This window comes from Myxine glutinosa, chromosome 4 (assembly GCF_964187855.1).
Source record: "Myxine glutinosa chromosome 4, kmMyxGlut1.1, whole genome shotgun sequence".
NCBI lineage: Eukaryota > Metazoa > Chordata > Myxini > Myxiniformes > Myxinidae > Myxine > Myxine glutinosa.
Genome location: NC_136264.1, coordinates 214,939,495 through 214,964,147, shown reverse-complemented (window position 1 = coordinate 214,964,147; position 24,653 = coordinate 214,939,495). Strand labels below are relative to the sequence as shown.

General features: G+C 44.1%; 1 protein-coding gene across 3 annotated transcripts in view; it reads right to left on the bottom strand.

The window, feature by feature from the left end:
• LOC137425701 (alpha-1,3-mannosyl-glycoprotein 4-beta-N-acetylglucosaminyltransferase A) overlaps positions 1 to 24,653 on the bottom strand; it is a 102,685-nt gene that overhangs the window by 25,361 nt on the left and 52,671 nt on the right. For 2 of the 3 annotated variants that reach the window (XM_068114393.2, XM_068114394.2), the window contains exons 12-14: positions 9,313 to 9,391; positions 9,132 to 9,219; positions 6,184 to 6,296 (exon numbers count right to left, since the gene is read on the bottom strand). In XM_068114393.2, the coding sequence (XP_067970494.1) occupies positions 6,184 to 6,296; positions 9,132 to 9,219; positions 9,313 to 9,391 (280 nt within the window). Of the gene's footprint in view, positions 1 to 6,183; positions 6,297 to 9,131; positions 9,220 to 9,312; positions 9,392 to 11,194; positions 11,325 to 24,653 lie in introns of those variants that run through there. The other variant, XM_068114396.2, reaches the window with a different exon arrangement.

The following is a 24,653-nucleotide window of genomic DNA, read 5'->3' as shown; positions in this document are numbered from 1 at the left end:
GGGTGATGGGGGGGGGAGATGGGAGGGTGATGGGGCAGGGTGATGGGGCAGGGTGATGGGGCAGGGTGATGGGAGGGTGATGGCAGGGTGATGGGAGGGTGATGGCAGAGGGTGATGGCAGTGGGTGATGGCAGGGAATTAACATTAACGAATAAAATTTGTAATGTAATAATTTGTAATAATTTGTAGTAATATAATAATAATAACGAATTCTGCTCTGTTTCAATTCTGTTTCAATTTGGTGATGTGCTTTGCAAACCTTTTTTTTTTTTTAACTATTTTAAAACTAAAACAATTCGAACATGGAATACATACTGACACTGCACTTTCAGGTCTCCTACAAATCCTACCCTGTCGCCTCACCGTGGCGTAGGAGTGGCAATGGTCAATGGCATCGAATGTCATGGCTAGCAAAGACAGGGAGGTACACTTGATTTAAATTTGGAAATTTTTTTTTTTTTTTTTTTGGCCACGGAACGGCCACCCACGTACGGGCACGTCCTAGTATAATACAAAGATGAGAACACACAATGCAACAACATGCATTTTAAGGCCATTTTCCCTGCCAGAGCGGGGGTTAGCCTTGCGGTCCCCATGACAATCTTCTCCATTTTGCCCTATTTTCTGCATCTCTCCTTGTTAACCCCCTTGCCCGCATTTCTTCTTCCACCATCTTTAGCCAAGTCTTTCTCGGTCTTCCCCGTCCTCTACTTCCTCCTACATTCATTTCCATCACTCTTCTCAACCAGTCATTTTCATCCTTCCTCAACACATGACCAAACCATCTCAACCTGTTCCTCTTCACAGCATCAATCACAGGCTCTATTCCCATCATCTTTCGCAATTCATCATTTGTCTTCCTCTCTCTCAACGATACTCCGCACATCCACCGAACCATTCGCATTTCCACCCTTTCCAACCTTCGTTGCTGCTCTACGTTCATCACCCATGTCTCGCTCCCATAAATCATAACACTTCTCACACATGCAGCATACACCTTTCCCTTCAGCTTCAACGACACTCCCCTCCTCATCAGCACGCCACTCAGTTCCTGAAACTTCTTCCATGACAAAGATGAGAAGGCAAATAATGATTTTGAAAAGGAGTTTTACAAGTTGATGAATAATGCTGTATTTGGGAAAACTATGGAGAATTTAAGAAATAGACAAGATGTAAGATTAGCTACAACAAGAGAGAAAGAAGAGAAACTGACAAACAAATCTGGTTTTAAAAAGAGTTGAGATATTCACTGAAAACCTTTGTGCAGTTCATCGAGTTAAAGAGTGTATACTAATGGATAAACCAATTTGTGTTGGAACAACGGTATTGGATTTATCAAAATATCTTATGTATGATTATCTGTATAATAATATAAAGAGAAGGTATGATGATAAAGCATGCTTGCTATATATGGATACTGATAGTTTTATATTAGAGATAAAAACTGATGATATTTATAATGATCTTAAAGAAGATATACAGACTTGGCATTTAATATGGAATTTTTTTTTTTTCTTGAATTGGGTTTACTTTCTGAACTCGGTATATCAATCTGGTGAGTTTATTTTATGCTTCGGTGATTTCTTTGTTAAAAGAACCATATCAGTGATTGTCTGTCGCAGCAAGAAGTCAATAACAGGATTATATCACAGGTGGCGTGACAAAATGTACGGACAGGTACATTTGACGATTGGCTTCACAATCAGGTATCTAAGGGTTGTTGCGTTTTGTATTAGTGGAAAACAACTGCTGCACGTCTACAAAAGTTATTGCCGCTTCCCCTGGAGATGGTCCGTCAACTCGACAATGCTGTTTGTCATTTAGTGGTGGCTTTACGAAATTCCGGCATGAAACAGCGTGCTATTGCTCGGCAGTATGGCATCACTCAAGGTCAGGTGTCAAAGATCCTGAAACGAAATGCTCAGAGGGGTGTCCCTACTCCAATACCGAGGCCAGGACGTCCCCGCAGAACCACAAGGAGGGATGATCGCCAGCTGCACCGGTTAGTCCGCAATGGCCATAACAAGTCAGCTAATCGGCTTAGGGCTGAGTGGCAGCAACTGACAAATGTGCCTGTATCCAGAAGGCGAGTCAACCAACGACTGGTTCAAGCAGGCTATCGTGCCAGGCATCCCCCTGAGAAAGCCACGTCTGACCAGACAACACCGCCAGCGCCGATTGCAGTGGGCCAGGGAGCACCGTCAATGGCAGCCAGGACACTGGAATCACGTGATCTTCAGTGACGAGTCTAGATTTCTGGTCTATCGTCAAGATGGCCACGTCCGAGTGTGCAGACAAGTGCATGAAGCCTACAACGAAGATTGTATAGTGCCAAGAGTCCAAGCTGGAGGTGGTGGGGTAACCGTTTGGGCTGCTGTTCATGCAGGGGGCAAAACTGACCTGGTTGTTCTGAATGGAAACCTGAACCAGTTCAAGCACAGGGCCATTCTGGAAGAAACATTGCTTCCATTTGTTTGTGCAGCCTTTCGAGGAAACTTTGTCTTCCAAGATGACAATGCACGGCCTCATCGTGCTCGCCTGATCTAACACTTTCTTGCTGACCGTGGTGTAGAGCATATGGAGTGGCCTGCCATGTCCCCGGATATGAATCCGATAGAGAACTTGTGGGCAGAATTAACGCGTCAATTCGACAACTTGGACCAGCAGCCTGCCTCTGTGTGTGAATTGCAGCAGGCTCTTGTAACTGCATGGCAAGCGATTCCTGTCCAAACCTTGGCAAATCTCGTGAACAGCATGCCTCAACGTGTACGTGCTCTCCTGAATGCTCGTGGGGGTTACACGAAGTACTGAACTGTAATTTTACTGTCCGTAATCCCAGTCGTAATTTAACTTTTGTTTTTGTTAAAAAAATTTTTGGCTAATGTGCAAAATAAAGAGATGCTTCTGGAAAACGCACAGAAGTTTAACACAGTACTGTCCGTCAATCGAGTTCGATATCAGTTTACATCACTTTCAAGGATCAATTTATTTGCTTCGAAATGTCAAATGTGGTTTTTGTTTCTTTTCAAGGTCACATTAACAAAATCTAGAATAATTTCAACATAATTCCAATGAACTGTTGGTTCTAAGTCATCTTGAAAAGTAAGTTCACCCCCACAAAAAAAATATTCCATATTAAATGCCAAGTCTGTGTGTGTGTATATATATATATATATATATATATATATATATATATATATTGTATACAGGATCGAGGCTCGTGAAAGAGCTAACATTTATCACACAAAAAATCAAACTGATACACAAAACATATAATAAGGGTAGCGGTAGACAAGATGGGGAAAGAAGGGGAAGCACAAACACAACATTTGAGAGCAGGGACATCGGGAGATCTGTGAGAGGGAGAGGGCTTGGGAAGGGGGGGGGGGGTGGTTGGGGGAAGTACAAAACACAAGGACACCAAGGACTTCCAGGAAAGAAGTTGGTATTTCAAAAAATTGGATCTGGGGTGAAATTAGCGGTGGTAGAAAAGATCAAGGTTTTGGATGGGGGAAGATAAGAGATGGTGGTGAATAGCTGTTTTAAAGACCTGGAGGGAGGAGTGGGATTGAAGAGAGTGAGGGAGTTTGTTCCAGAGGTGGGAGAAAAGAGGAATGAAGGAGTGAAGGTGAGCAGAGAGTCTTGATTTTCGTAGTTTCACCAGAAGAGGGTTGCTGGCAGATCTTGTGCGACCTGTCGGAATATTTGGGGGACAGAGCACAGAGAGAGCTGGGGGAGCAAGGCCGGAGAGGAGTCGGTAGAAGACAGAAAGACCACCAACCTGCCTGCGGTGAGTAAGTGAAAGGCCCTTGGAGTTAGGTTCATCGCAGGAGATTCCAATGATTCTGAACGCTTTGGTTTCAACAGCGTGAAGACGAGCTAGGTGTGAGGCAGGAGCACCGGCCCAGAGGGGAGAGCAGTATTCCATTGAGCTGTGGATGAAAGCCTTGTATGTGGTGAGGAGCTCAGGTGTGCCGAGGAAGGACTTCGCACGACGGAGGATGCCCAGTCGGCGACTGGCTTTGGAGGCCAGATTTGAAATGTGGTTTTCCCAGGAAATATCATGGCAGATAGTGAGACCCAAAAGCTTGAGTGACAGAACTTCTTGCAGAGGATTGTTCAGAAAGTAGATGGGAGGGTTGTCCAGTCGGTCTTTTTGGAGAGACATAGTAAGAGTGTGAGATTTGTCATGATTGAAAGACATGTTACACTTGTTTGACCAGTCTGATTTTTTCCAGGTCTGCAGAGAGTGAGGACGCTGCAGACTGCCGACTGAGGGATGAGGAATGGAGCGGCAGAGTGTGGAGTTATCCTACGGCAGAGAGTGGAGTCATCAGATTCTTATGATACGAGTAATTATAATCCTAATAATGATTTATACTCATCAAAGAATAAGAAGGTAATTGGTAAATTTAAAGATGAGCTCGGAGGTAATATTCTAAGTGAATTTGTTGGGGTTAGATCAAAAGCATATGCTTATAAATATTTGGATGGAGATAAATACAAGACTGATAAAAAACTAAAGGGTATTAAAAAGGGAATATTGAAGGAAACAATAAACTTTGATCATTATTATGATTTTATACAAAAAGATAATGTAATCTTTAGAGAGATGAACCTTATTAGAAGTTATGGTCATGAGATATTTACAGAGACTGTTTATAAGAAAGCTCTTTCTTTATTTGATGATAAAAGGTTTTAAAGGACGATAAAATAAATGCACTTCCACACAGGTTTAAATCTATATAAATGTATCAAACTAAAGAATGCAGGAATAGTTCAGATTGGTATATTAATGGTAAACATCACGAATGTGAGAATATCAAATAAGTCTTATTGAACAAACAACAGGGGTAAAAGTAAATAAAACAAATAAAATAATAAATGTTGAAACAAATGAGATATCTTCTGTTTCTAGAAATTTTAACATTTTAAAATGGACTGAAGATTTTGATTATTGTCAAAACCTTAATGGTAAAATAATTTACTACAATTTCAAAATGATATGTGGCTTAGGAGGAGGTCAGACTAGGTCATTAAGAGAGGTTTATCATTTCATATTAGCTCAACATCGATATCTAAACCAAGAGTTCAATCCTAATGTAATATTTGCCAATATTTTAGATGGCGATTCCTGTGCTAAAAGGATGGATCTTAGAGATATAAAACATGATCAGATATTTATTGGATCTATGAATGATTTTCTTAAATTCAATAAACTTGAGTTTAATGCGATATAAATATTTAAAAAATTTATCTACTCGAAAGGGCAAATCCAGCCCCACGCAGTGGAGTAGGGACCAAAAGGAGGGACTGGACTGTGATTTGGTATCGGAGACTAAAAATGAACGATAGTGAAACGAGCGAAGTGAGTTGAGCTATTATGAGTTTTTAGGCTATGGTAGCAAATCACGGGCCAGTCCCTCCTTTTGGTCCCTACTCACATTCCCTACAGTCAAGCATGGAGGAGGTTCAGTAATGTTTTGGGGTTGCTGTGCTGCCTCTGGCACTGGGTGCCTTGAATGTGTGCATGGCATCATGAAATCAGGAGATTACCAAGGCTTTTTGGAGCGCAATGTTCAACCCAGTGTCAGAAAGCTGGGTCTCTGTCTCAGGTCATGGGTCTTGCAGCAGGACAATGACCCCAAATGCACTTCAAAAAGCACCCAGGAATGGTTCAAGACAAAACACTGGACTGTTCTGAAGTGGCCAACAATGAGTCCAGATGTAAATCCCATTGAACACCTGTGGGGAGATCTCAAAACAGCAGTTTGGAGAAGGCACCCTTCAAATGTGGGAGAACTGGAGCAGTTTGTACAAGAAGAGTGGGCCAAACTATCAGTAGAGAGTGTAGGAAGCTCATTCATGGCTATAGGAAGTGCTTGACTGCAGTTATTTTGTCCAAAGTCTGTGCTTCCAAATATTAAATCTCGGGTGTCAATAATTTTGTCAATGCCATTTCTTTTTATTTGCTGATCAAAAAGGATATACTAAGTTCTGAATCAAAAACAAAGGTTTTGTAATCTTAACAGTGAAATAAAGAATTGTGGAGACCAAATACTTTTGTCTTTTTGTCAACGTATTTTTCGAGAAAATTGCGAGTTACTTGAAAAAAGTGCAAGGGTGCCAATATTTTTGGCCATGACTGTATATAGCTAAACTAGACAAACTAATCACACTCACCTCACTGAGTATTACCCAAACAGGTGAATCCATCAACACATGCAACCTCATTGAGGCTATGTTTCCCAAAAGTGGATCAATGGTTCCTTCAGCAATGCCATTCTTAAACATGCCTAGAGAGAAAGAGACATAGCTAAAATAAAATACAGAATTAGAATTAAAGTACAATTTAGTAGAAATTAAAGTAAATTTAGAAGTGAATGAGTCTGTGGAAATCCTCCACCCATGCTAGAAAGTGAACACATTGTTACGTTTCATCTCAATGAAACGTCACATGATAAATTAAAGATCCCTTGAGAGAGAGCACGAGACAGAGAGAGAGAGAGAGAGAGAGAGAGAGAGAGAGAGAGAGAGAGAGAGAGAGAGACAGACAGAGAGAGGGGGGGGGAGAGAGGGAGTGAGAGGGAGAGGGGAGAGAGAGAGGGGGAGAAGGAGTGGGGGAGAGAGAGAGGGGGAGAGGGAGAGGGGTGGAGAGAGAGAGAGAGAGAGAGAGAGAGAGATAGAGGAATATAGAGGGGAGGGAGAGAGAGAGAGACAGAGAGAGGAAGAGAGCGAGAGAGAGGGAGAGCGAGAGAGAGGGAGAGAGAGCGAGGTAGAGATAGATGGATAGAGGGAGAGAGGGAGACTTTTTCTTTGACTTTTGTGTCCTTTTATTATAAAAGTATAAAACCAAAAGTATTCCAACTCCACTTTACATATGAATCACAACTTCACTTCCAATGCATTTGCACAAAACACCCCCCATGCCCCATAACTCTTCATACAAGGATCCCCATGTTTACATGACAAGCATGGTCGAGCTTTGTATGTGCAGACACCATACCGATAAAACAAAAAAGTTTCCTTTCATCTTTTTCACTACCTAATCTGGCTTTTCTAGTTTTATAAATTGCAAGCTTAGCGATTCGAAGCGAAAAATTCAAAAGCAAAATCACAGAGTTTTTCCTAGTATTACATGCAAGTCCGTAAACAAAGATTGCAACAGAAATAACAATTTTAAATTTACAAAAGATTCGGCTCAGATACAGAAACGGAGATGACAATCTCTTGCACTCAAGCGGTTGGGGTGCTGGCTTGGGATCCTAGGATCCTGAGTTTGAATCCCGGTCGATCGTTGAATTAACAGCATGGGGGTTGACTCAGCCTGTCATCCTTCCGAGGTTGGCAAATTTAGTATCAGCTTGCTGGGATGAATGTGCCATTGTGTACCCCGGTTTAGAATAGGTACACCGTATCACTGCGTGTCGTAATCGGCGACTAAAGGGTTGGCGTCAGGAAGGGCATCCGGCCATAAAAACATTGCCTCAAAAAGGGAACCATGATGATTGTCATGGGGGCCCGCAAGGCTAGCCCCCACTCTAGCTGGGAAAATGGCCTTAAAAGGGGGGGAAAAAAATGTCAAAGGAACTAGAACAATGTGACTGTCGCCAATATGCCTCAGTATAGTCCCACAATAGGTAGATGCCCTCGTTCACTGTCCTAAAAATAAACAAGTTTGATTTAAATCCCTTCAGCTGTTTTCAAGCATCACATTTTCACCAACCATGAGAGGTTTCACATCGATCAGTGAAGCAGTTTCAGAGAAGGGATTTTAAAAAATTAACATTTTTGGCTGGTATAGCACTTCACCTATGATGTCATCATTATCATGCTTTTGTTCCCCATTGGGAGTACTTGACAATGTGCCAAGTTTCAAATTTTTCCATTCAGCGGTTTCCCAGAAATAATTTTTTTAATTATTTCCTTTTAATCCATGATGGCTGCCATACCACGTGACCTATGACGTCAGTTATCATAAAAACATTCTGCATGGGTGTCACTCCTACCCTGCAAGTTTCGTCTCAATCGGACACATGGTTGCTGAGAAAAGCAAGGTTTAGCCCGAATGGAAGGACAGACGTACGTACGGACAGACAACCCGAAAACATAATGCCTCCGGCGACTTTGTCGACAGAGGCATAAAGATATGTTGGGAAGAACCCAGATATATATATATTTAAGCAAGAAGACTATTAGTTTTGAGGTCAAAAGGTTCACTCAGGCCAAAACAACTTCACCAGATTTCTAAAATCCTCAATGCTCATCCGATTGACTTGAAATTTGAAGAGGATTTGCTTATCAGGTCACCAAATTCAACCACCTATTATTTTTGAGGTGAACATCAGCCTAATTTATAAAATCATAATTTTTCATACAATTGCCTTGAAATTTGAAAAGGATTTTCATATCAGCTCACTGAATTGAACCACAAATTTTTTTAGGTTAAAAGGTGAACATAGGCCTAATTTCTAAAATCATCAATTTTCATCTGATTGACTTGAATTTGAACCGGAATTTTGGATATTTGGTCTTTGAATTCAACCGCCAATTCTTTTTAGTCAGATTTGTTGTAGGGATTTCGCAAGTATCGTGCTCTGCACGACATCTTTTGTATTTATTTGTTTGTGAGCAGGCTATTGCCAAAAGTTATGGACGGATTATGACAAAAATTTGTGGTCGAGTTATATAGGTGGCACAGATGAACTGGACCGGACCATGTGTCGTTCTAGTTGATATTTGCTCCCACTTGAAAAACAGTTGTGGTCGGTCACCCACAGATGCTTACATGGGTGTGAGAGAAAATGAGCATCGATTTCATTAAATAGGGAGCACCTTTGCTTCAATTATTAATTCTCCAAAGATCTGAGCCAAGCCTTTGGCCTGGTTGGCTCTCAGGTCTAAACCAATCTTAAATTGATGCCCCATCAGGAAAAAACCAGTGGGTCAGCGACTCAGCATTGGTTATTGAGTTTGTGCTAATGCTTTGGCGAACTTATTTAATCAATCAAAACACCTTCTAGTGGTGTATCAGATAGGCTACTATGAAGTCGAAAAGACAGGCCTCAGACTTTCTCAAAAAGGCCAGGAATCATTTATACAGTCAAAAGGTATTTAAAAGAACAAATTACCAATGTGCAGATAACCGTCTTCTGTTTGCTTTGATTTGGAATTTATGTTCCTTCCATCCTTCAGTGCCTCCTTGCCAATGTTCTTTCCCTAAAAATAAAATGCAGATCTGTGTTCGACATAATTAGTTCCACTAAAGTGTGATGAGAATTCAAAATAAGAATTTGGAATTCTTATGTTTACCAGTGGCAAGAACACCTCGACCGTTGTGTTGTAAAGTTTATCCCCAGGATGCTCAGCATTTCCACTCCGAAAGTAATATCTGCAAACACACAACATAGGACCCTTGGACATTGTAAAATACATTTCCTTATTATGATGTATACTGTACCATTGGACCCCACTATTCACGGGGGATACGTTCCTGGAAAATCCTGCGAATAGCGAAACCGCGAATAGCGGTGTATTGTTAAAATAGAAAAAGGGGGGGTAGGTTATAGGTTCCCAGCAGTTCTTGATTCATAGAGGGAAATTTTAAAAGTTTAAAATGTTTTTGACCACAAATGCACATGATTAGTTTCACAAAAAACGCTTACAAAAAAAAAAAAAATACGACAACACCAGGTACCATTTCCAATTTATTGAAGGAATGATCTTACAGTTTATTAAAGGTGCTTAACCATACCGTACCGTGGAAGTAAAAAAAAAACACAACACCATCATGTTAAAACACAATTTAAATTTTATTTTATTTTACAAACACATGCAACATCATGATGATGATGATGGATGATGATGATGATGATGATGATGATGATTTAAAATACCATGAATTCCTCAAACTTTAGGGGCGACCCATTTGATGGTGTAACAAAATTGTGCACTGAGGGAGAGGTAGGAGAGGTAGGAGAAGGTGAGAATGCTGGTGAGAATGCTGGTGAGAATGCTGGTGAGAATGCTGGTGAGAATGCTGGTGAGAATGCTGGTGAGAATGCTGGTGAGAATGCTGGTGAGGATGCTGGTGAGAATGCTGGTGAGAATGCTGGTGAGGATGCTGAGTAACGCTTGAGAGGGTGCTGGTGATCTTGAGGTGGATGGCTGAAGAAATTGGTGATGGAAAGCTGCCTGACAGATTGCCAAACATTTTGATGCAGCTCTTTGTAGGAGCAGCGCATCATCCATGCCCCTCTTGAACTTGAGGTACCTCTCCACGACTGGGTCAGCATCTTGCACACTGTCGACGATCGCCCGCAAAGCGGGCCCCCGCATGTCCTGAGGCACCTCGCCCAGGAACTGGACTGTGAGGTTGGACCTCTGCACCTCTTCCTCATTACTGCCCGCCTCCTCCTCCTCGGAAACCTTTGGACTCGTCCTACTCCTCGGTGAGCGGGTTTAGGGAATGGTTCTGCATCATGGTTTTCAGCATGAGGTCCCTCATCTGCATGTTGACCTCGATACATATTCTGAGAGGCTTCTCCATCCTTTATATGTGGACATTCCAGACATGGGTGACCACCTTCGTACTCAATGCAGCGCTTGCTGAAAGTATCTCACGAATGGCCTTCTCCTTCTTCCGTATGTAGCGAACGGTGGATTCATCGACGACATAATACCTGCCAACAGAGGCCGCACTCTCTCCTCTTGAAAGCCGGTCGAGCAGCTCCACTTTCTGGCTCAGGCTCATCACTTTCTTCTCTCATGACTTTCGTCTCATGACTCTCTCAAGCGTCTCTCATGACTTTCTTCTGCCTCTTCGTAGTCGACACATCTCCGGCACTGGTCTTGTGCTTGGGAGCCATGATTGAATGATGAGCAGAGCGATAATCAAAAACGCAGGTCAAAGCAACGGGATGAGAAGGATGATCGAGACCCAGGACACAGTCTGTATATGTAAGAATGCGAGCATCGTGGGTAGCTGCGGGATGGATGAATACCCTGGACATTGTCTGTGGGCAATATTTATCTGATTATGCCGTATCGAGCATGTCTGCTAATTTCAATAATAGATTTAATGAAGCATTTGCATTCTATAATTTATGGGGTTGACTTGTTTACACAGCTGATGGAACATCCCCGGAAGCGTTTTCATTGTGTAAGATCTCTGATGATGCTTTACCATAAATTGCAAATTGTAATATATTTAATGAAGTGTTTGCATTATGTAACTCACAGAGGATGACTTGTTTACACAGCTGATGGAACATCCCGCGAAGCGTTTGCATTCTATTACTCGCGGGGTTGACTTGTTTTCGTAGCTGGTGGAACATCCCACGAAGCTCTCGGTTATAGGGCGGCTAACATTCGCGGCCGCAAAAGCCATGAAAACGCAAATCACACAGCAGTCAATGTACAAGCAGGTCATGCTCGCGGCTTGTATAAGATGGTTTTTTTGCGCACGTACATCCAGCTGCTTTATGCATGGCTGGTGGAAGATGGGTTTTTATAAATGTGTCACGCTAACGGCTCGTGAAATTTTTTTTTGCGCCCCTGAAAAACCACGAATTCACGGAACAAGGCCGCGAATAGGAAAAAAAACCTGCGATTTCGTGGAACACGGCCGCGAATAGGGGGAAAGAACTGATTTCACAAAACATGGCCGCGAATAGGAAAAAAAAAAAACAATTCACGGGACACTTTTCCGTGAATAGACAAACACGTCGCATTTTATTAACAGCAAATACGTGGATCCCGTGAATAGCGGGAGGGGTCCGACTGTACTTTCACAATTGCAATAAATATAAATAAACGTTCTCAATATTCTTCCACAATATTGATGCGGTCATGGGGCCTGTGCTTCCATTACAAAGTATCCCAAGCCTTTGGCCTGACTGGGCTCTCATGTCTACACGGATCCTGATGAGACTCCTACAATGACGATACCAGTTGGTCAGTTGGCATGGGATACTTCCTGGGTCACCGTGTCTGTGCTGATGCTTTGTTGAGCTTGTTTGAGCTGTTCAAACTAATAGTTACCCATCACATGCTGTTAACTCGCATGACATGAACATTCCATACACAACAGAATTTCCCACTGATGAATGCAGTGATCATCTGCTATCATAGACTGCAACCAACCTTGATGAGCGATTTAACTTTCCTACCTTCTTTCCGGGCCGACAGGATTGCCTAGACATCGAAGAACAAATTACAAATTCCTGCCCTAACTACTGCTGGGAAGGCAATGGCAAACCACCCAGTATAACCCTTGCCAAGAAACTGCTTCGGCAGCACCCACGTTCTGTAACAGAGTAGGGTACATCAGAATCAGAATCTTCTTTCCTGGTTACAATTCCGAAACCTCATTAACTGTATAATGGATGAGGCACCATACCAGAGGTGCATGTTATATTATATTATATACATAACCATCTCCGATTCCCTCACTTAGTTAGCCTCCGCTGGCAGGTAATCATCTGGGAAGTGGATCAAATCTTCATCCCTGAGGTCACATAATGGGTCCACCGCACCCTTCATGAAGGCAGTTGCTTTGCTAGACTGTGGGTGCAGTTGGAATGGGAATATTTGACCATGGTGCCAACACACAATGTCCTAAGCTTGAAAAAAAGACAGATAATAATTGTTAACAGGCAGGACACTGATGTCAACATTCGAACTGACAGTTGCACCAAATGATGCAACATCTTGGCTGTGACACACCAGTCCGACCGCTAGTACATTCGTTTGGAGAAGGGAAGCAGGATCTTCATAATTAAGACAACTAATTATCATAACCAAATGGTGAGAAGTTTTCTAAGCACCATGGTGCAGAAGGTGAATAGAAGTTTCGGGAAACAGTTTTTCTTCAAAGCAACAGAGTGCTTGTTCTCTTCAAATCAAGATATAACCTCTCTCTTGCTTTGAAGAAGGCCTCATGTCTGAAACCTAGATTCAACTTTTTCACGATTGCATTTTGTTTTGTTTTCCATTTGTAAGAACGAGGCTCGTGGAAGAGCAAGGTTGAACTGATGGCTCAACCATCAAGGGATAAGTGAGGAATAAAAGAATTGAGGTGTGTATTCAGTCTGGATTTTGGAAATTTAACCAGGAGCGGGTTAATGGAAGAACGCGTGCATCCTGGAGTTATTGGGGAAGGTTGGAGGATTGATGGAGCGCAGGGAGCAATGTTGGAGATTATACGGCAAAATAACAGAGAGCACCATCTGTGATTTGGGAGTAACAGACCTTGTGCTTTGGCCTAATCACAGGAGATTCCATTAATTTTAAGTTTTAGATTCCATATAATCCAGGAGAGACAGATATGAGGCTGAAGTGGTGGCCCATAGCAGAGAGCAGCACTCCATTGAACTACAAACAAAGGCCTTGTTGACTGTGAGTAGATCCGATTTTCTGAAGAGAGACTTGGACAGAGGATGTCCAGTTGGTTTGAAAGACCAGGTTTGTCATGTGGTCAGCCCAGGAAAGGTCTTTGCTAATGGTGAGCACAAGAAGTTCAATAGACTGAACTTCATCCAGTGGATGATCAAGGAAATAGACAGGAGGATTAGTTTAACGATCCTTCCAAGGGTTAAAGGGTTCAATGCCTTGAGGTCATAGGGATCTTCAAGAGTCTTAGGGACCTTTGGGGTCCAAAGGGTCTTTGGGGTATTTAAGGTTTTAAATTCTCTTAATGGTGTTATGGGTCTTTCGGGGTCTAATCTCCCAAGGATGTAAAACGTCTTCTCTCGAGCATGCAAAACGTCTTCACTAAAGCATGTAATATAATCTCTCAAGCACGTAAAAAGCACGTAATCGGGGTATTAGGGATCTTCAGGGTCTTCAAAGGCTGAGGTGGTGCATGAAAATACCCTTAGGACAAATCCCCGGATCTGTGTGTGTCGGACTGAATCTGTGTGCCAAATTTGGTGGTTGTTGGCCAAGCGGTCTTTGCAAAAACTCAAACAAACAGATATACTGTACATCCGATTAATTTTATTTATTAGACGAGTGGGGAACCCGTGATGAACCCACAGACAGAGACGTATGTGACATTTGGACATCTTGAGTTTGATACTGCACAAAGTTTTACAAAATGTAAAAACCTCACTCACCTCTCTACCATCTCACTCGACATCCTCACTCTCCACCCTTACTCTCTCAATCCTCACTCTTCACTCTCCTCTCTCCATCCTCACTCTCACCTCTCTCCATCCTCACTCTCACCATCCTCACTCTCGCCTCTCTCCATCCTCACTCTCTCTTCTCTCCTCTCCACCCTCACTCACTCTCCTCTCCACCCTCACTCACTCTCCTCTCCACCCTCACTCACTCTTCTCTCCATCCTCTCTCAAATCTCTCCATCCTCACTCACCTCTCTCCATCCTCACTCTCAGCTCTCTCCATCCTCACTCTCAGCTCTCTCCATCCTCACTCTCACCTCTCTCCATCCTCACTCACTCTCCTCTCCACCCTCACTCACCTCTCCTCCCCCCCCCCCCACTCTTCTCCAACCTCACTCTTCCCTCCCCTCCTCACTCCCCCCCCCCCCTCACTCCTAAAATTTAAAAGACTAGGGCATGCCCGTACTATATATATATCTAAAATTATATCCCCCCCCCTCTATTTACATGAAATGGTTTGGTCCATTCGCAAAGCCAAAGCGAACGGCTTGCGAGTACGGTGACAATCCCCCCCCTCTATTTACATGAAATGGTTTGGTCCATTCGCAAAGCCAAAGCGAACGGCTTGCGAGTACGGTGACAATCCCCCCCCTCTATTTACATGAAATGGTTTGGTCCAAAGCGAACGGCTTGCGAGTACAGTGACAATCCCCCCCCCCCTCTATTTACATGAAATGGTTTGGTCCAAAGCGAACGGCTTGCGGAGTTTTTTTTTTTTTTTTTTGTTTTGTTTTGTTTTGTTTTGTTTTGTTTTGTTTTGTTTTGTTTTGTTTTGTTTTGTTTTGTTTTGTTTTGTTTTGTTTTGTTTTGTTTTTTTTTTTTTTTTTTGTTTTTTTTTTGTTTTGTTTTGTTTTGTTTTGTTTTGTTTTGTTTTGTTTTGTATACAATATCGAGGCTCGTGAAAGAGCGAACATTAATCACACAGAAAGACAAACCGACACATAAAACATATAACATAGGGAGCGGTAGACAAGAGGGGAGAGAGGGGGAAGGACACAAACACAACATTTGAGAGCAGGGACCGAGAGACATGGAGACATCGAGAGATCTGAGAGAGGGCGAGGGCTTTGGGGGGGGGGGGGGGCGTGGGAAGGGGGCAGTGGGAGAGGTATAAAACATATGGACACTGCCAGGACTTCCAGGAAAGAAGTTGGAATTTCAAACAAGGTGGATCTGGGGTGAATTAGCGGGGGTAGAAAAGATCAAGGTTTTGGATGGGGGAAGATAAGAGATGGTGGTGAACAGCTGTTTTAAAGACCTGGAGGGAGGAGTGGGATTGAAGGGAGTGAGGGAGTTTGTTCCAGAGGCGGGAGAAAAGAGGAATGAAAGAGTGAAGGTGAGCGGAGAGCCGAGATTTCGGCAGTTTAACCATCAGAGGGTTGCTGGCAGATCTTGTGCGACCTGTAGGAATATTTGGGGGACAGAGCACAGAGAGAGCTGGGGGTGCAAGGCTGGAGAGGAGTCGGTAGAAGACAGAAAGACCACCTACCTGCCTGCGGTGAGTGAGTGAAAGGCCCTCAGAGATAGCTTCATCGCGGGAGATTCCAATAATTCTGAAAGCTTTGGTTTCAACAGCGTGAAGCCGAGCTAGGTGTGAGGCAGGAGCACCGGCCCATAGGGGAGAACAGTATTCCATTGAGCTGCGGATGAAAGCCTTGTATGTGGTGAGGAGCTCAGGTGTGCCGAGGAAGGACTTCGCACGACGGAGGATGCCCAGTCGGCGACTGGCTTTGGAGGCCAGCTTGGAAATGTGGTTTTCCCAAGAAAGATCATGGCAGATAGTGAGACCCAAAATCTTGAGCGACAGAACTTCTTGGAGAGGATTGTTGAGAAAGTAGATGGGAGGGTTGTCCAGTCGATCTTTTCGGAGAGACATAGTAAGAGTGTGAGATTTGTCAGGATTGAAAGACATGTTCCACTTGTTTGACCAGTCTGTGATTTTGTCCAGGTCTTCTGAGAGTGAGGAGGCAGCAGACTGCCGATCTGAGGGAAGAGGAATGGAGCGGCAGAGAGTGGAGTCATCAGCAAAGAGATAGAGAGGATTTTCGAGAGAGTCAGAGAGATCATTGATGAAGACCAGAAAAAGCACGGGGCCCAGAACACTGCCTTGGGGAACTCCAGCCTGAACAGGAAGAGGAGATGAGAGAAACCCATTCAGGGCCACACGTTGACGACGACTAGAGAGGAAGTCCGCCAGCCATGCGTGGAGATTTCCATGGATACCAAAGGAGGAGAGTTTGGTGAGCAGAGCGGGGTGCCAGACCGTGTCGAAGGCACGTGATATGTCGAGGGAGACAGCTCTAATTTCCTGTTTGGCATTGAGGACCTCCATCCATTGTTGAGACAGCAGAAGCAGCATGTCCAGAGTAGAGTGACCTGGTCTGAAACCAAATTGATGATCAGAGATCAAGCCATTGGAGAAGAGGAAAGATTTCATATCAGAAGCAATGATGGATTCCATGACTTTGCTGATAATTGGGAGAAGGCTGATTGGTCTGTAGTTGCTAGGATCTGTTTTTGCACCTTTTTTGTGCAAAGCGGTGATGTTGGCTGATTTCCAAGCAGATGGCAGTTGACCTTGAGCAAAAGAGAGGGTGAAGAGAACAGAGAGAGGGTGAGATAGAGCAGCAGAGCAGGATTTTAGGACCCGTGGGCTGATGCCGTCGGGTCCAGTTGCAGAATCAGAGTCGAGGGTTGACAGAAACTTTTCCACCTTGTCAGGAGGAAAGGACACGGAGTCCAGGAGCAGCAGGGTACGACTGGGTATGGTGGGTACAGAGAGGGATGGGTTTGGGACACAAGATTTAGAGGCAAACACAGAGTTGAGGCATTCAGCTTTTTCACGTGCGGAGTCAGCTGTGTAGCCGTTTGAGGTAAGGGAGGGGATGGAGGGGGAACAAACACCAGAAACGGATTTGACCAGACGCCACCAGGATTTGGAAGAGGGAGACAGATAAGAGAGTTCGGTCTTGAGAACGGAGAGATATTGTTTCCTGGCTCTCCTGAGGGTGGACACACACTTGTTTCGGGCTTTGTGAAAGGAAATGAGATTTCCTTCCGTTGGATTTGCTTTCCAGGAGACGAAGGCAAGTTGTTTCTGGGCAACAGCCTCACCACAAGATTCCGTGTACCATGGACGGGAGGAAGGGTATGACAACTGAAGACGAGATGGGATAAATCTGTGCATGAGAGAGAGCAATTTACTTTGGAAGAATTCCCAGGATGAGTTGATGTCAGAGGTGGTAGAGATGGGAGACCATTCCAGATGATTGATGGCTGCTTGAAGACCGTGCCAGTTGGCCTGAGTGAAATGCCAGACTCGTCGACGCTGAGCAGGCTCCCTGAGGATGGTCAGAGAGATGTCCACTTTAACAAGGACATGATCAGATGTTCCGATCGGAGCAGAAGAAGAGCAGCAGACATTTTCAGGGAAGTTAGTCATAACCAAGTCCAGAAGAGAAGATGTTCTGTTGACTGAGATCCGGGTCGGGAAATTGACAGATTGTGTCAGTCCCAGTGAGTCGCAGAAGTCCTTTGCTGAGGAGCCATGGCTGGTGAGAGAGGTACCCACACCCAGCCAACTGGCATGATGACAGTTGAAATCACCACATATGAGGAAGAGAGAGTTGGGATGAGTAGATAGAAGTTGGTCCATATCATCAGACAGCGAGATGTAGATGGAGTCATCACTGTTTGGTGGACGGTACAACACACATATGAACAAGAGGTGGGAGCGAAGGGGAAGCCGTAGCCAGAGGTATTCCTGGGGGTGAGGTGGAGAGAGTGCAGTGCAGGGCGAGTGAGGAAGAGAGTTTTTGATAAAGATAGCAACCCCGCCTCCAGGACGAGGCTCAGGTCTATCATACCGGAGGAGGGAGTAGCCCGGGAGAGATACTATGGAATCAGAGACATCATAAAGGAGGAAAGTTTCTGTTAAGCAGATCACGTCTGGTTTGACAGAAGCAACCTGTATGGAGAGATCGGTTAAGTTTGAACGAAGGCCCCGGATGTTTGAGGTCCATACCGTTAATGAAGAGGAAGGGGGAGCATCAGATACAGAACAGGGGGGAGGAGGGGTAGGGTAAGATGTGGAAGAGGTGGAAGAGGTAGGGAGAGCTGTTGAAGGTGTGTCAGATATTTCAGAATAGCTCGGAGAAAGGGAAGGATGGGGCGGACAAAAGGTTTGATGATGATTGGGTGAGCCACAATGAGGTGTTATTTGAGGAGGGGGAAGAGAGAGGCAGAAGGTTGGGGGAGATGGAGGTGAGAGTTTGAAGGGGGAAGAAGCGGGGAGGACGCTTTGAGGAGGGGGAGTGAGCGGGGGGAAATTGAGAAGCAATGAGGGTGGGGAGATTTGAAGGGGAGGGGTGAGGGGGGAGTTTGGGAGGGAAGGGACAAGGGGAGGGATTTGAAAGGGATGGGATATGGGGGAGATTTGGAGGGGAGGGGTGAGGCAGGAGTCTAGGAGGGGAGGGGCGAGGGGGCGTCTTGGCGGGGAGGGGTGAGGGGGTAGTTTAGGAGGGAGGGGGCAAGGGGGGAGATTTGAAAGGGATGGGTGATGGGGAAGATTTGGAGGGGAGGGGTGATGGGGAAGATTTGGAGGGGAGGGGTTATGGGGAAGATTTGGAGGGGAGGGGTGAGATTGGATTTTTGAAAGTGTACGATTTATGGGAAACGAACATTTATTGCAAAATGAGTTTCTTGTGACCTTCGAGTTAAAAATACGTTTAAGGACGCTGGATGGAGGATGGAGTGCAGGAGAGTTTAGGGAATGTAGAACAAAGGCACTATAGGAGATGGATATTTTTTTTGGGATGAATTGATTTGGTGAGCAAGTCGAAAGCAGCCTTTTAAAGAAGAAGAAGAAAAAGGTGTTATAAAATATGACGGAATACATAACTTGAGGGGAAAGTGTAAACATTGAAGGTTAATGAGTGAAAACTATCTGGGGAAATGGGGGAGAAACACGTGGTCGAAGAACGAACGAACGAATAAGAATGAATAAACGAATGAGAACAGAGAAGGAAATGTTTTTTTTTTTTTTTTTTTTTTGAGTTGAGATTTACACAAGGAAGTAGGCTATGGGTGAAAAGACTGGGAATACAGAGAACGAAAGTTATTGGATCACAAACGACGGACCACTGAGAGAAAAACAAAGCCTCAAGGTTGTACAGTGCACACTGTACAAGGCCTTGCTCGCGACACGGCAAACAGACGATCAATTTATGAAAGATAAACACCGAGAAACAACCAAAGTTGCACACAATAACTTCACACACCGAAAGATAAATACAGTTTCGACAAAATACAATTGTGAACAGACTTAACTTCGAAAAACGTGGAGACCGTGTGGAGCTTCGAAAATCCCTGCCGCCGTCTCCAAGATCTCGCGAGATCTCAATCTCGCGACCCCGGGGAGTTTGGTAAAGAAATCGCCATAGCTCGGTAACTACTTGTCCGATTAATATGAAACCTTGAAAAGGCACATCCTCAGGTCCCCAGCAATATACCTGGCAAGTTTCAAGTATATCGGACCCGTGGTTGTCGAGAAACAGCGGTCACAGACACACAGACAAACACACACACACACAGAGATTACTGGAATTATAGATAGATAAGAGCAGTGCATATCCAGGGCACGAGATCTGGTTGGAAAACCACGTGACCCATAGGTAAACAACAATTGGCCGAAGGACCCCGGGGAGACGAAGAATAATTGGCACTCGGTTGATTAGCAATCCAGCGGGACCCGGAGTTATCCGTGCTATTTGGCCGAGGGTCTGGGAGTCCAAGAGGAACCAAAGCAACCCCTTTACCCCTTGGCTCTTATGAAGCCCCTTCTACGATCTTACTTACTCTGAAACATAAGACTAGCACACCATCCGGGAAGATTAGAGAGAAAGAAGAAGAAGATAGAGGCAGAAGGAAGCTTAGATGCGGCCTCCTGCTTACCCCCCGCAAACAGGCAAGGTTGCGCCGATTCCAAAGTGGAAGGAAGGAAGGGAAGGTAGAGGAGTGTGTATGTGACGTTTGAGGAGAGGTTTAGCGTTTTCAGCGTGCCTTGTTTCGAGGAAACGGTGTGAGGTGAGAATGAGTGCCTCACCCAGACGGGTCAAGGGGTAAATAGTTGATTGCTTCTTCATAATCGTGACAGCTCTTTGTGCGTCTCAAGTGGATGCAGTGGAGTTTCTTAGGGAAAGCAAGAAAAGATAGGACGAGCCAGTATGGAGCTTTGCTGTGCGCCAAGGACTTCGCAGCGTCACCGTTCTCAGGCCTCGTCTCGCGTTCACCTCACCCATCACAAATTGTCTTGGGCCAGTGCAACTTGTCCTGGCAGGCCATTGCTCGATATGAATAGGCAGGCAGCTTACTTCTTGAGCAGGTCCCCAGCGTGCACACAACAGTCATGAACCATATTGCATCTGGGCATTTATGCCTCTTGTGTCAGGCGTGGCTTCGAGGGGGAAAAGGTCACATAAGCATCCTTCGACCCCACGCAAGCCGTGCCTGTCCTTCATTTACCCACGTGTTTCCATTTTTTCGTCCACTACTTGGATATCCAATAAACGTTTTGCTATATGTATATGTATCCTTTCTATAATTGACGTGTGTGTGTGTGTGTGTGTGTGTGTGTGTGTGTGTGTTTTTTTTTGCAGTACTACTCCTTTAGTTCTGAGCCGATTACATCCAGACTTGTTATGTAGGATCAGCATGACCCCAATTATAGTCCAAGCCATTTAGCCCAAATATGGGGCCAGATAGGAAAAAACTGCAACACTACATATCAGTGCGAAATTGTATGCAGTAATATATACCAGATAACATATCAAAAGTCTAAAGCTCTAAAAATATGGGGTGTCTGTCAAAATCACTGGTACATGGACCCCCCTTTTCATCCTTTTGCGGTACGATTTGTTCACATTTTGCGATACATTCCGAGCACATGGTATATAATTATACTTTTAATATCAGGAATTACAGCATGTTACAGCCCCAGTACGACCCGTACGGAACCAAAAAATAAGCACGTAAACAAAATTCCCAACAGCTAAATACTGATCACTGATATGCAAATACATGAATCACTTGTCATGACTGTTTCAGAATTATGGCACATTTTGTTGATTAAAATCACAAACTCATAATAAAATCACATATAGAGAAACTAATAATACTGACTCATAAAATACTGTCGGAATACTGTCCTCTTCCTCTTGTTAACCCCCCGCTGGTCTTCATACTTCTCATGAGTACTTGCTCAATCATCAGGTCTGAGTGCCTGGTCGTCAGCTCTATGGTACTGTATCTGGATTCTTCCAGTTGTTTCTATGTCGCTGGCAGTGACCTGAGCTCTAGGAATCGGATGTCCTTGTGTTGTTCCAGGGGTAATCATGGCTATTATCCCCATGCCATGGAAGGTGTTGTGTCCGTCTAAGGTTCTAATGTTGTGGTCGACGTTGTCAGCTGCATATTGAACAAATTCTCCCTTGTGGTTGGGTATGTCCGTACCCTGGTATACAGCTGCATTTTGGTTGAAACGTGTGACTTCCTTGTATGAGCTGCAGTACCCATGTGCATGCAGTGAATCAATAAGGAAACGAGAGGCGAAATGGTGCTGCAGCTGCACCCCTAGTGCAATTTGCAGTGGAGCAATCAGGACACGTGGTCGTGCAGCTTGCATTATAGCCTGACCAATTGAAGCTATCTTCAGCTCTACATCTTTTGCCTTCAAGATCTTTCCAAGAAAAATCTTCAGAGTATCAGGAAGAAAGTTGAGGCTGGCGTCTTTGAACTCAAAGTCTTCCGATGTTGGGTATGTTTCATTCCCTGTTTCCACTTGCTTTATGTCATCCAGTATGAATTTAGCGGCAGCTTCCAGGATTATTTTCTTCTGAATCATAGGATCCTTAGACTGGTTTGCATGAAACTCCAAAAGTACACTGTCAGCTGTTTGCCTCATCGTTGCAACATTCGATTTGCCATTAACTGTTGTGACAATGACTCTGTCGCCAAAGTGTTCAATCAGTCTGTCTTTCATATATCTTGGAGAATAGGACTCGGCATTTGAGTCAGCAAGATACTCGGCCATTTTGTCCACCAGATCAGAGATTGTGTTTTGTTCGTCGTCATTTTCCTCAAGGAATTCAGTCACCTTTATAAATGCCTGACATCTGTCATCCAGAGCAGGACGACCGCCTTCGTGTGGTGATTTGTATAGTCTACCCAATTTCTGTTTCTTCTGTACTGTTTCATTATGTACAAAATTCAGAGGGATCAGTTTCCCTGTCCGGAAATTTGAACTGCATACCTGGTGATACACGGCATCTGCCGCTGGAAGGTCACACACAATGAGCAGTCGAGCCCGAACAGTATCGGCCCATGCATCGTTCCTTGTTGAGCACTTTTGCAGAAGACTATCTTTACATTCTGTAAATGTGATAGAGTGGACATCTCCTTGTTGTTCCTGTTATCAAAGTTCACCTTTGTACCACAGAAGAGGCAATCTGCTTTGAAGTTGAAGGCTTCCTCTGCTGATCGGAGCGATACACTTGGGCCTGGTCTGTGTGTATCTCTGATACTCTGTGCTACCTTTATTGGATTGCAGTATACACGTCGGCATTCTTGATGAACAACTTGACCTGGAACAGTCTGTATTGGGTCACTGCGCTGGTCACTAAACATTAATAGTCCGACTTCCCTTTTCACGAAGTGTCACTACTGGATTATCGTTGTTGGTGGATTCATTGCAGAACACACACGAATTGGCCGCCATTCTTCAGGGTTGGATTACCTGCAAATATAGAAAAGTTGAATATACTATTACTGTATGTTATTGCCAATAGATCCCTGGTGTTGGGCTAGCGGCTAGGGTGCCGGCTTAGGATCCTAGGATCCTGGGTTCGAATCCCGGTCAATCCCTGAATTAACGCCAGGGGGGTTGACTCAGCCCGTCATCCTTCTGAGGTCGGCTAATTGAGTACCAGTTCACTGGTAATTCCCTGCTTGTCGTTAAAGGCGGCAAAAAGGGTTGGCGTCAGGAAGGGCATCCGGCCATAAAACATTGCTTCAAAAAGGGGACCGAAAAACAACAACAACCACAGTTCCCGAAAAAGGCCAACCCCCGCTTGTGGGGAAAAATGGCCTCTAAAGGTGGTTTTTTTTATTTTTATTGCCAATAGACCTAAACATACTAAATACATGTCATTGATGGGATTAAAAACTAAGATATATATGGTTCACAAACAAATAATGATGTACCGTCACTTGCTGTGGAGTGAGCAGTCTTTGTAAAACGGGGTGTGGTTAAATAAGACACTAAAACAGTAAAAACTTCACTTATATATACAATATTGTACAGTATGATATCCTTTATTTATTATATCGTGCTAGTGATTAGGTCCAGTGTATAAAATAAGCAATAGAAGTTCAGAGAGCGACAATAATCATAGCATGCGGCATATGTACGTCTTTTAACATGGGGCTAAATGGAGAAAACTTGATTGCATTATTTGAGAGTCACCCCATATTTTTAGACCTTTATACTTTTAGTATGTTATAAAGGTACCTTGAGGGTAATCAATACTAATGAGATCGGTAGTGTTGCAGTTTTTTCCCCGTCAAATGCTAAATGGCTTGGACTATTAGTGCACAGGGGTGTTTTATCTTGGCCGGTGGTCTTGGAGGAGAAAGGAGGGGGGGGGGGGGGGGGAGTGGAATGGGTAGGGAGGGCAAATTTTCTATGTAAATGTAATCTATGCTCCAGGTGGGAGAGGGTATTACAAGTCCCCACCCTTTACAGTACAGTAGGCCTATCCCCACATTTTCCAGTGCAGTGAGGTGTTTATTACACAGCAAGAGTTATTTGGAGAGTTATTTTGAATTACACGTTTGAATAAAGATAATAACATAACCCCCTGACCATGCTTCTAGTATATAAAAATAGCCCTGTGGGTGACTGACAGTTATTTTCCCACTGTTTCTGAAAAGATTTAAAAATAAATCACCAGAATTTGAGGTGAAAACCCCCTTTTAAGGCTCTTATCGGGGGCGGATCCGGATGGGGAGCACAACCCCATGCGACGTTAATGCTCTGATTTATCGTACAACATTTGGTCCATAATCGATCATGTAGTTTGTGAGGAAAATAAGTTTCAGTGAATATGAGGGAATAGAGGAGTGAGCCCGTTGCCCCCCTTTCCATGGGAGATACGGCCATGGGGAGCACAACTCAAGGTTAGGACATGGTCACAATGCTGCGTGGCCAGTTTGGTCTGGATCCGGTTGTCGGTTTTTGAATGAAATACCAATATTTAGGTCAAAAACCCTCTTCGACGAACCCCCTTCGAATGGGTAGATCTTTATGGGGAGCACAACCCCATGAGACCTTTCAGTCCTGATGCATCATACATTTGGACCATATTGGCCGGGTAGTTTGTGAGTAGATGTTTGTCAAATATTAACGGACGT